This window comes from Nerophis ophidion, linkage group LG13 (genome assembly GCF_033978795.1).
Source record: "Nerophis ophidion isolate RoL-2023_Sa linkage group LG13, RoL_Noph_v1.0, whole genome shotgun sequence".
Taxonomy (NCBI): domain Eukaryota; kingdom Metazoa; phylum Chordata; class Actinopteri; order Syngnathiformes; family Syngnathidae; genus Nerophis; species Nerophis ophidion.
The window spans coordinates 30,891,985-30,905,070 of record NC_084623.1 but is presented as its reverse complement, the minus strand read 5'-3'; the positions used below and the strand labels follow the sequence as shown (position 1 = coordinate 30,905,070).

Genomic DNA, 13,086 nt, shown 5'->3' with positions numbered 1-13,086 from the left:
GTCTGGTGTATCTTGAGACCTTTCTCATTTTTGCATATCTTCCCACATCTGCAGACCCGGGATAAATCGCTTAGCTGTTCCGTAGTCGATGGTCCGTCGTTGATGGTCATAACATTGGTCTGGCCCGTGGGTCGATCATCCTCCCCCGCTCTTGCCTCGGAGGTATCTTTTAATATACCTCTAATATACCTTTCCATAGCGATTGGTTTATAACATAATCTTGCCTTTTTCCAAACTTGCTCCAACTGAGTCGTTGGAAATTTGAGACTTTAGTGACATGTTTTGCCTTAGTTACGTCAGCGGTTTTCTCCATATATGGTAATTGTTTACTCGTAGGTCTTTGCCCGAGTCTACTGTTTTCATTTAGTTGTAGTCCAAAGTTGTGGTCAATAAGACCCTTCTTTTTTATATCCTCTTGTGGCAGACTGACTAGTACATGCACATGCATCCCCCCCTGTAGCCATTTCTAATACAAAGTAGCATATACAGTAGTTCCAACTTCGTCAGTCAGTAGACTCGCGATGGAAGCGCTAAAAACGACAAGCTATTGACGCGAAGGCACATAAATAAGACCACCCACAAATCGGCGCTTCATGAAGAGATGGCCAAAAAGTGGTCTTAAGATGGTCTGTGAAACCCCATTTTTTTCCAAGCTTTGAGCTCTGTGGTTTCTACAAAGCTGCGGCTAATCTATGATATTTTCCTCGCTAACGGCAACATATTAGAATGGATTGGGCAAAGAAATCAAATAATATACTAAAATTATCCACTTTAAGAAAGTGTTGGAACTAAAAGTGTTGCCATGATAAAGAATCCTGATAGACATCTTGAACTTGATTAAAAAAGGAAAAAATCGTATTCATCTCGAAAAGAAAAAATGAAGATATCAATTACTTTTCTGTTTTGTTTAATCAGCCGTTTTATAGCTGTGTTACACACACCGTTTGGAAAGAATTAAAGTAGGTAAAAAAACATTTCCAAAATCTTTCTGTGTAACTATGTAATGTCACAACATAATGGTATATATCTGTGGTTTATAGTTTGGTGTGGCTATTATATATATATAAAAAAAATGTTTCTTATAAAATTTAGTGAGTGTGGCTTATATACTGGTGCAGCTTGTAGTGTGGAAAATCCGGTATATAAACATAATATGACACCTTTAAGTGTTTCTTTAAACACTTGACGTTTTTGTCACATTTCTCCCTTTCATATTCTTCAATAGAGCCTCAGGACAAGTCCACCCTTTTAGGCTAAAGTGCTTGAATCTAATATGAAGGTAGTAACGAGGTGGGCTTTGCCATTACTTCCTTTTTTTTGGGCTTTGTGAAAATCATGGAACATGAAGTATTACCAATACCTGTGAATGTCATTCAACAATCCATGAAAAAGATTACACTGTAAAATTAAAAAGGCAGTATTAATCCAGGCAGTGCGTGTGTGTCGTCATGGTGATGTTGGCCTGCTGTTTTCAAAAACATTAAAAAATGTTGCACTTTGCACAAATACGAACAAGATTATCGCTCATGTCTTGCATATCAGAATGGTACCTTCCACGGAGGTCAGGGCCATCCCCAGTCCGCATTGTGGGTGTTGGCTGATGTGACACAGTCTGGGCCGAGAGCAAGGACCACCTTTGGAGGCTGTAGCCAACATCTGGAGGTCTACACCCATACACACTGCCTGCAAAGAACAAACAGTAGTCCATCAATTTTCTACCTCTTGTTCCTCTCGGGGTCGCAGAAGGTGCTGGAGCCTATCCTAGCTGCACTCGGGCAGAAAGCGGGTTAAACTCTGGACAAGTCGCCACCTCATCACAGGGCCAACACAGATAGACAACATTCACACTCACATTCACACAATAGGGACAATTTTCTTGTTTCCAATCAATCCGGGTGGGGAACTCATGCAGTCATGGGGAGAACATGCAAACTACAGTGAATATATATACCAGAGGTGTGGACTCGAGTCACATGACTTGGACTCGAGTCAGACTCTAGTCATGAATTTGATGACTTTAGACTCGACTTGACAAAATGTAAAAAGACTTGCGACTCGACTTTGACTTTAACATCAATGACTTGTGACTTGACTTGGACTTGAGCCTTTTGACTTGACATGACTTGCTACTTTCCCCAAAACCCAACGATTAAAAAGTTATTCGAGAGCGCTCCGTATCTGTCCGTGTCTGTCAGCGTGTGTGCGATGCCAGTGTGCGCGCTACCTGTCAGAACAAAAGCCAATCAAATTACAACCACGTTATTTTCCTCACACAGCATTCAGCCAATCAAATTGCAGGAAAACCAACGAAAAAGCTCTCAAACAACACGCCAGTGAGGAAAAGCTAGGCCAAAAATTGTTTTGTTCGGGTATAAAAACAATAACTTGGTCAACAAAAAACAAATTGCCGTATGCAAAGCCTGCGGTTCGTTCGAAGATTACAGACGGAGACGCAACAACTTCCAACTTCGTTGGACATTTGAAGTTGCACAAAGAAGGGTAAGTTTTGAATGTAAGCTAACGTTTATTGGCCGAATAACGTAACTTTTATTTGCTGTGTAGTTAAATCAGTGAGGCTGTAAACTCACTGCTAACGTTATAACCATAGACATCTTATAAGTAGACGCAGCATCGAGCGCTACTGCCTATTGCCGCTGACATGACGCGGGGCCGCCATCTTGGAGTGGTGATCCGCTCCACTCAGGGCAATTCATTTGGCAGGAGCAGTGAACTGTCAGCACATTTCATTCATTTTACCTCACTGAATACCACTGATATTCACACACTTTTTTGTCATACGTGTAACTATGATAAATGACAAATTTTTTGGCGTGTTCATAGTTTGCTTAAAAATAATAAAATATTCTTATATGCTATAAATAACCAGACGTCCAAGATCAAAACTGGGAATAATAATCCCAGAGAAGGGGAAAAAACGGTCAGCTATTTCTAAGTTGAAGAAACAATATGATTAGGTTATATGTACATGCATATATCCTACATAAACAATGTATGAATACATTAGATATCTATATAGCTTATAGACTGTATTTCTGTTGCTGCAACAGCAGAGAGTTTATTCTGTCTTGACACTTTGTATTAATATTTTCTATTACATTCTTCCCTTAAATGATCATGTTTACAGTGGTTGTTTTAAATGTATTTTTCATGTATGTCGCTTTGGATAAAAGTGTCTGCCAACTTAAACATAAACGTATATAAAACCACCAATCTGTTTCACTGGATTCAGAATAACAGCAAATTCTGTCTTACCCAACAAAGTTAGTATTTGAATATTGTTACTAGAAGACTTATTCCTGATTACAGTTATACTGTTAAGAAAGTATTGTCTTAAACTTTGCCTAAAATGGGAATGCATCATAATCAATGGCGGCTGGTTAATTTTCCATAGGGCCGTGAATTCTAAAAAGTACAACTCTGTTCCTTGTTATTTTCATGTATTTGTTATGTTTTCCATGTGTACGCACACATAAACACACATACAGTATGAGATGAGATCAATGAGATAAGGTAAGAACAGGATAGAAACTGCTGTGGAACTAGTTCCAATGCTATATGCCATGAAAATACAATGTTAACACCTTTGTGCAAATAAGTACAGTTGTACTTGTTTATTCAAATGTGTTCATTCTGTAAAGGAATGAGTTAAATGTTTAAAATAACTGGTTAATAGTACTATTATGAAGTGCAATGTCAGCACAATTTTTTTATTATACTGTAAATACATACAGCGTTTTAAAAGATACACAATCTGTGTAAATGTATTAGTCTGTGGTTAAAAGGACTTGAAATGACTCGAAACTCAAAATGCAGCACTTGGGACTTGACTTGAGACTTGCCTGTCTTGACTTGGGACTTGACTCGGGACTTGCCTGTCTTGACTTGGGACTTGACTCGAGACTCGAGGTCAAAGACTTGAGACTTACTTGTGACTTGCAAAACAATGACTTGGTCCCACCTCTGATATATACACTACTTAATGTATAATCTTCTCATAATATCAATAGACAATTCCCTATGCATTTGATTTTTTTTTTTACATACAAATTGATGGATACCATACTTGCTTTTGAAATTCGAAGTCAGAGGAACAAGCATTTTGTTATTTTATTCCCCCAAATTTTTTAAATTTACAGTCCAGCATTTTTCACCAAGGAAAACTTTCCATTCTAAAAATTCCACTTATAGGCGGGGGCTATTTTGATAAATTTTTATTTTGTAAAACAACAAATACAAAAAAAACCCACTGCATATATTCAAGGGCATAACTTAGAGAATGATTTGTGTTATAGGTGACATAGTGTGTTGTTATTTTTTATTACTGGGGTAAAAAAAATACAATTGTGAATAAAAAACGAATGAGCAAAAAGACGTAACGTAATGAGAAAAAGCTGAACATTTTGATGCTGATAACTAACAACAACACAAAGCTGACCCTAACTTTTGTTTTTAAATATATGTCTGTTTTTAATTTCTTGTCCTTTTTAAAAATTATTATTATTATTTTACAAAACAATCTAATCAGTGTGTGACCCTTGGTGGAAGCACCTGAGTTACTCATCTTGAATTGTCAGCTTTTTTCTCTCAGCCGGTCTCCTCACCTCAGCATTGGACTGGGATCTTCGAGTGGACTTGGGCAAGCAGCTCAAGTTTCCAGAATACGTCACAAAAACTTTGTTGAGGCCAGACATCTTGCTGACATCAGTATCTTCACGGCAGGTGCTACTGATAGAACTGACAGTGCCTTGGGAGGATCGCATAGAGGAGGCAAACAAGCGGAAGCGGTCAAAGTACTAGGAGCTAGTCGAGCAATGCCCCAGAGGAGGCTGGAAGGCACGCTGTGAGCCCATTGAAGTGGGGTGTAGAGGCTGTGTTGGCCGCTCACTGTGCAAGGTGTTTACACTATTTGGCATCACAGGTGATGGGAAAAGGAAGGCCATCAAGGCCATCAAGGCCATCATGGAGGCAGCAGAGAGAGCCTCTAGATGGCTTTGGATCAGGAGGAGCGAACTGTTGGCCAATGCTACTGGAACACGAGCTGGGGTCTGATCAACCCTGGCTGGGTCACCTGAAGGAGGGGGTATGATGTTGAAAGACCCGAAACCCCCCGTTGATCTCAGGCACATCACTGAGGATGTGTCCCGGTGCATCTGAGGATGTATCCTACAATCATTACATCACAAGTTGTAGGTTTTTAAAAATATATATATATATTTTTTTATTCTTACTGTTGTTTTAAATCCAAAATGATGCTGCAGGCCAAAAGAAATTGAAGTAAAGGCCGCACTTTGGACTCCCCTGTGTTAACATGTTTTTTTGCATCGTCAGGTAATTCTCAAGTTTAAAAGACATGAAATTGAGTGCAGTACATGCAATGTTTCTGTCAAAAGTGAAAAAAGAAATATGTTTAGTAAGAAAAGATAAAGTACTTTATTGCTGCATATTGTTTCCAGGCTTTTGCGGGCCACATAAACGATCCGGCCCAAGGACTTTGAGTTTGACATATGTGTAATATGTTGACCTAATATTTTATCAGGCAGACGACTTCTCCCATCGTTATTGTTGTTTTTATTTATCACTAGTAAAATACAGACATATTATTTAAATATGTTTGAATTCAACCTGGGCAGCTAGGTGGAAGAGGGGTTAGTGCGTCTGCCTCACAATACGAAGGTCCTGAATAGTCCTGGGTTTAATCCCGGGCTCGGGATTTTTCTGTGTGGAGTTTGCATGTCCTCCCCGTGACTGCGTGGGTTCCCTCCGGATACTGTGACTTCCTCCCACTTCCAAAAACATGCACCTGGGGATAGGTTGATTGGCAACACTAAATTGGCCCTAGTGTGTGAATGTGAGTGCGAATGTTGTCTGTCTATCTGTGTTGGCCCTGCGATGAGGTGGTGACTTGTGCAGGGTGTACGCCGCCTTCCGCCCGATTGTAGATGAGATAGGCACCAGCGCCCCCCGCAACCCCAAAGGGAATAAGCGGTAGAAAATGGATGGATGGATGGACTTCTCCCATCAGTATTGTTGTTTTTACTTATAACTATAGCAAAATACAGACATATTATTTAAAAATGTTCGAATTCAGCCTTGAATACAGAAATGAAGTGATTGTGATGAAATTCAGCAGTTTTAAATGTTTTGACCCAAAGGAAATTTGTCATCCTGAAAGAGTCTATTTCTGTTTTTATCGTGAATATTCCACCACTTATTCAACGGGTATGTTGTTTGTCCATCCATTTACTTTAAACATGTGCCATTAGTCCCCCACAGGGATTGGCGCATGCGGAGAAAGACAATTTTTGACCTAACAAACGTGAGTACACCCTTTTCCATTTCTGCAATTATTTCATTACGTTACTCAATGGGACAATATTGAAGAAACAGCACTTTGATAAAATGTAAAGTAGTCAGTGTACAGCTTGTAAAATAGTGTAAATGTACCGACTCATCATAATAAATCAACACACAGACATTTGTCTCAACTACTTGGAACTAAAGTAAATACAGCCGCAGTAAAACATTTTCTCCAGGGTCATGTGACTTGTTTATTGTTACAATGTCTCAGGTGTGAATGGAAAACAGACGAGTTAAATTTGATGTAATGTTTTTCAACCTTGATTTCCACCGGATGCGTAATGGCTGTGGAATGGCGCTGCTATGGCGACAGACTCTTTACGTTTGCATACTAGTCAAAGTGTCAGTTTCCACCGCCAACGGACCCCCTGCTCACAGTGTCACCCTACCGTATCCCACCACTAGATATACGCATCTCTTCTATGTTTAACGATTGCCGCAATGCGGCAGATCAATTTAGCCAAAATCTGTTTGTGTGGCCCCTTGAGACACTTGTGATGAAAGGTTATATAAATACACTTTGATTGATTGATTGATCTTTTTACATAGAGTAAAGCGTAATGAAAAACAGAAAAATAGTCATAAAAACTACATATTGCTCATTAATATCTATAAATACAAAATAAAAGACAACAAAAAAAACCCCACTAACATCCGTATTGCACACCGCAAAAAAAAACCATCACAGTAATATTAATAAAAAAAATATAAAATAATAATACTAGTGCCTATCTCAGCTACAATCAGGCAAGCGCCCCCCGCGGCCCCAAAGGGAATAAGTGGTAGTAAATGGATGGATGGATAATACTAGTGGTGGTAGAAGTCTGCCCCACTGGCCTTTAGATTTTTTGGAATAGTGGCCCCCAAAACAATCTAGTTGAATACCCCTGCTCTACGCTACAGCCTCCGCACAAGAGAGCAGAGCAGAGAGAAGAGTCCTGGCAGAGAGCATGCACTAGAATTCCCACATAAGTACGTCTGTCAAACTGTTACATCACAAATTGTCCACTGTTAAAAAAAGAGGCATCCAAAACAGCTTGCAAGCTCACATCCCCTTAAAAATGTGTGTTAGTAAATGTAAATTGTCATACAGTACAAGCTATAAATACCAACTACTTTACATTGTATCAAAGTGATTTTTTTCCCTGATTTCCCATCAAAATACATATTAGATACATGCAGAAAGGTGAAGGGTATACTCACTTTTGTGAGGTGCCCTACAGCAGTGTTGTTAAGAGCCACCAAAAATATTTGTACTACTTTGCTGTAGTCCACATAGGTACTTAGTTGCAGTACACGTTACCGCCACTTGTGGATGTAATGATAGTCTCAAACATAATGATTCTGACGCTCAAATTCATAAGGAAGTTTGTTAAGCGCAAACAATAAGACAAAATTGGTTAAGCTGCATATTCATTTGCACTTTAATTTAATTGAAGGTTTAGTTAAGAAAAATACTCTTTATTATTTAGTTCATTTATTTTAGCACTACATAAATGTAAATGTATTTCTCCTCAGTTATTTAGGAGTCTTTTCTTATGCTGTATATTTGGTTAGTACTTTTGTTTCTAATCAGCCTGACCTAAATTTAATGTTTATGTGTTGAACAAATAATCATCTTGGAGATTAACACATGATGTCATATCATTTGACAAGGTTGTAAACTGTTAGTAGATTAGATGTAATTGTTGAATAGGATTAGAACATGTAGACGTGGACTCAAACAGTATGCATGATCGAAAATGTATAATACGCAGTGACGTGCGGTGAAGTATACACCAGGTAAGGCATAGATACTTTTGGAGTTTTTTTTCTTCTTTTTTTTAAACTTAAATTCATATGAGCAGTTCTAACCATTGTTGATTTAGGTTGCACATTAGAATGACAGGAAAACGAAGGGAGTAATTTGCTTTCATAAAAACGTTATCATAATGATATTATGGTTTGACAAATTGGCCCAAAAATAATTTGACAAAGTTATTATTAAATAACTTTTGGTCACATTTTCATTTAACAAAATAAATCAAGTAATGTGAGTGTAATTTACCTTTCTGTATTTGTACCTGAAGCAGCAATAACACCCACAAACGCTGGCTTACTCTAATAAAAATGTTATGTTTGTTATAAATACAGTTTGAAAAAAAATAAATAAAAAAGTTTGGCTTCTGCTGGAGAGACATGTGTCTGCTAGCTTTAGTGCCCCCGTTTCTCCCAGTGTTGCGAGGCAGATTACTGCTGAGGCTTTGAACAATATATCGCCCCCTACTTTGAGGCAGAGGTACTTGCTGCCTCATGGCCTGCCTTTTCCCCGTGGCACTCCCTCTCACGCGCACGCTCAATACACTTTGTGTGTAGCCGTGGAGGCACCACCTGTGTCTGCCTCACTTCTGGTCTGCAGCGTTATTTTGATCAGGGAACATAGAATTTCCGCGATTTTGACCATGACAATCATCCAAATATACAGAAACCACACCAAAATCACATGGAAAGCATAGACCAAAAGAGAAATATTCAAACTTAGTTTATCACTCTGTTTTTTGAACATCTCATGAATAAGCCTTTTATCCCTTCTGGTGGCAAGGTGAGGCACTGCCTCACTTGCCTCCCCCTAATACGTCTATAAAAATGAAGGTCTGTACTGTTGAGCCATGTGAAATGAAGTAAAAATGATCTGTCTGCTATCATGTAGTACCTGATCGTAGTCATTTTTCCTCAGCACCAGTAGAACCAAATGTAAGCCACATGACTGGATCTTCCTTGCAACCTGTCAGATAAAGACACTCATTACATGTCATTACTTTTAAGGCTGCTTTGATTAATCGATTATCTGATTCGAAAAAGCTTTGCCTTATATTCTGTTGCTTTGATCAACAAATTAAAATGGAGAACATTAAGACCTCATGGAGAGCCTGGAACTTAATATGGAGAATATGGACACATTGTTTCTGCTGGGATAGAGCACACAGAACGGTGGAGTATGGGTCCTGGGATCTGTGTTGCGACGGACAAGAGTTTTTCTTTTTCTTTGTTTTAATATACTCATGTTAACAGTGCAGTTTCACTGCTAATGATGTGTATTCATAAGATAAAAAGAATGAATACAGTTCTGGCAAGAAGAAAAAAAATATACACATTGAGCTAATCAAGTGTGTTTAATCCGATTACTTGATTAATCGACTAAACTAACAAATTACTTGATTAGCAAAATAATCGAAAGTTGCAGCCACAATTACTGTCTACATCGGAGGTTCACAAACCACCAGTCTCACCTTTTGCAACATTAAATACACTGCAATGATGAATCCAGTAAATCAATTACAAAATAGCATCTATTTTTATTTTGTTGCTTCGATGATTCGTTTAGTCAGTAAAATAAGCACAAGACTGCTCCAATAGCGCACATATAGGGCGGTTTAGCTCGGTTGGTAGAGCGGCCGTTCCAGCAACTTGAGGGTTGCAGGTTCGATCCCCGCTTCCGCCATCCTAGTTACTGCCGTTGTGTCCTTGGGAAAGACACTTTACCCACCTGCTCCCAGTGCCACCCAGACTGGTTTAGATGTAAAAATTAGATATTGGGTTTCACTATGTAAAAAGCGCTTTGAGTCACTAGAGAAAAAGCGCTGTATAAATATAATTCACTTCACTTCACTTCACATGAGAGCGGTGTACCTAGTGGTGATGTAGCTCGCGCTGAGATGGCTCAAAGAAAAATAATGACGAAGTGGACCAGAGAGAAGGTTTCACGATCAAAAGTGAAAAAGACAGACATTGTGGTGAAATATTTGCTCTGTCAAAAAGCTGACATTTCACAACACGTCATCATTAATGACGCAGCACATTATCAGAACGCATCCTTCATGTTTAAAAGCAGAAACAAGCTGAAAAAAGGTAAAGATCTACTTTGGTAGCTAACGCCATCCTATTTGTTTGACTTGTATAAGAAATGTTTTATTCAAACACATGTGAGGACATATTAGCATTTATAGTTTGTCTGTCAATACTAACGAGTAGTACGTCCCAAAATCAAACAACCCTCTTCGAAAAAAATTTTTTGTGTTAAATTGTGAAATACTTTGTCACGTATTTATCAGAGTCTTTTTGTTTATTTTGGTTCTTAAAATTTCAAAGGTTCTTTATTATGTTAGTTATATCTTCCTTGGTTCATATCACACTGTTTTTTTTTAAATACAAGCAATATTATAAGCAATGTTACCATGGTAAAAGTAGTATTCAATATTATGTGCATTTACAAGAAAAACAAAACAAAGAAATAGAAAATTCCTTGTTTATTTCAGCAATCCTCCCCCACCCCCAAAAATATAATTGACTTTGGAAAGTGTGTTTTATTCGATTAATCAAACAAATTAATCAATAGATTACATAATCATTCGCATCTTATGAAATCCTTTTATCTATGTATGCATGTATGCTGCTGCGCCTTGCCTTGGTATATATGTACCTTAAGACATGCCATTGCAAATATGTGAGACACACATTTACAACCAAAAATAACTTGTAAAAAAACAAATAATAAATTACAGGGCGGTTTTTATGTGAAATTTTACAGCATTCATAGTCCTTTCCTGCTACGGCATTATTCTAAAATATAAAGGAAAACTTCTCTTTGTGATACGTCACTTTCTCATGGTGTAATGGTATAAGAATATATCGATGAATATAAGAAAACATTTGTTTTTTGTATATTTTTATTAGAATAATAATTAATTAAAATCTGCGAGATAGTGAGACCGCAGACTTAAGCGCAAAGTAGTGAGCACGAGTGAATCTCTTATCAAGCTTCAGAGTTTATATTAAAACATTCAATCTACGACTTCATCTTAGGCCCTGTCTACATTAAGCCGGATAACTCCTTAAACAAATAATTATTTAGCCTAAGCCCCGTATTAGCCACACTAACACATCGTTTAAGGTTCCCCTCCTTGGATAATTTTTTACATGGATAAGTGCGCCGTGTATTTCTTGAATATTTGTCTCTTAGCTTAGTGTGGACTCATCAATCGTTTACAAACTGAGTTTCGGAGAGGAAGTGACGTCAAAAAGACCACGCCCCACACAGGAAGTGACGTCAGAAAGAACGCGCCACAGCCAGCTTCGTAACAACCCGTTTTGTAACTTGGAGGCAAACACTGGAAAGATGGAGGCAAGTCATCCAGACATGCTCGTGCTTCTCCTTCTTCTACATGTACAGGCATGTGGAAATCCCACATGAATACCTTCAGAGAAGGAAACGCGCGATTACAGTTTACAACAGTTTACAGATTACAACACCTCTCAGACGGCAACATAACAATGTTGAGCGACGGTTTTGGATAAGGCCTGGAAGAACAGCAGCCTGGTGGGATATGTTTGTCAACGAGTGTGTTGTGCCAAGGAACGGCAAGAAAACTTTCCAATGTCCAGGTTAGCTGTGATTCTACTTAGCGAGAATGCGGGCTCCCTTTGGACAATTGAAGACTACGTAAAACAGCGAATACATTTGGACTAGCAAAGCAGACTATCAGTTATTGTCCGCGATATATGTCAAGCGATTACTTAACGTCTAGTTTTGTACTCTATAACTATTGTGAAGCCATGAAGTAGTTACGGCCGTCAAGTACGACCGCCAATTTCAGCCTCCAAGCACAGGCAGGATTGCAAGAATGGACAATTAAGGTGAAGTTAAAAGAGTGAGGAGTGTCCTGACCAGATATCTGGATCCCTAGATTTATTGTTGTAAAATGCTCTTTATCAAATTGTTTACTTTCGCACGGCCATTTCAGATATGATTTATGTATGACGGCTCAGGTGTGATTCATTACAATAGAGCTAGTCTAACAGTGTCAGGCTTGTCCCTGAAAGTTTTGGTCTATGTCTTAGTTTTTCCTCTGCATTTGTCTTTAGTTCCTGTCAGCACTCTTATTTTGGTTCTGTTTCCTGTTTGTCTCCCTGAGTGCTGTGTAACCCTCAGCTGTGGCTGATTGGCACCTGGCCACACCTGGGATCAATCAGCCAGCCACTATTTAAGACATGTTTTCTCCTCCAGTCAGGGCTGGATTATTGTCGTGTGAATGTCATTTTATACTTGTCATTCCTACTGGTCGTGTGATTGCAGCGTAGCGGTAAGCTATATTTGGTAGATGTTTGTAGCTTACTGTTTTTTGTTCCCTGATTCCAATTTGTTTGTTCATAGCCCTTAGTTTGTTATATCCGCCCACGTGCGTGCTTTTTGTTTGTACCCTTTGTTTGTTCTAGTATTTTAAATTAAACTATGTTTTCCTGCAAAATGTCTCCCTCCTTCTCTGCATCTTGGTGTTCGTCATCAAATAACTCTGACAAATAGCTGCCGATGGTGAGGAAAGCAGGGTTTACTGTTAAAAGAAATGTGGCAATAGGCTACATTGAAACACAGGGAAAGTACATAGGCGCCAATCCCGTGGGTGCTTCGGGCCGAATTTAAGAAAATTCAATCTTGTTGTTGTTAATTTTGTGGCGAGTTTGGTCCATTTTAAATAATAGAATAGTCCCGAATCATACAGCCCACGATTAGGAAAGTCTAATATAGATATCTTTGTACCCTACAATGAACAAATGACAGTCATCTAGACTTTGTTTACACTACCCACGAGCGAATGAAGGGCACTCAACAGCCATACATGTCACACTAAGGATGGCAGTATGAACAATGCCAACACTGTCATGAATATTTGC

The 13,086-nt window shown here is 38.6% G+C and overlaps 1 protein-coding gene across 2 annotated transcripts in view; it reads right to left on the bottom strand.

Moving 5' to 3' along the window:
• Positions 1-13,086, bottom strand: part of LOC133564434 (Na(+)/H(+) exchange regulatory cofactor NHE-RF3-like) — a 53,083-nt gene that overhangs the window by 24,328 nt on the left and 15,669 nt on the right. For both annotated transcript variants that reach the window (XM_061918760.1, XM_061918759.1), the window contains 2 exons: positions 9,071-9,142; positions 1,551-1,683 (listed from right to left, as the gene is read on the bottom strand). In XM_061918760.1, coding sequence (XP_061774744.1) covers positions 1,551-1,683; positions 9,071-9,142 — 205 coding nt within the window. The remainder of the gene's footprint in view (positions 1-1,550; positions 1,684-9,070; positions 9,143-13,086) is intronic.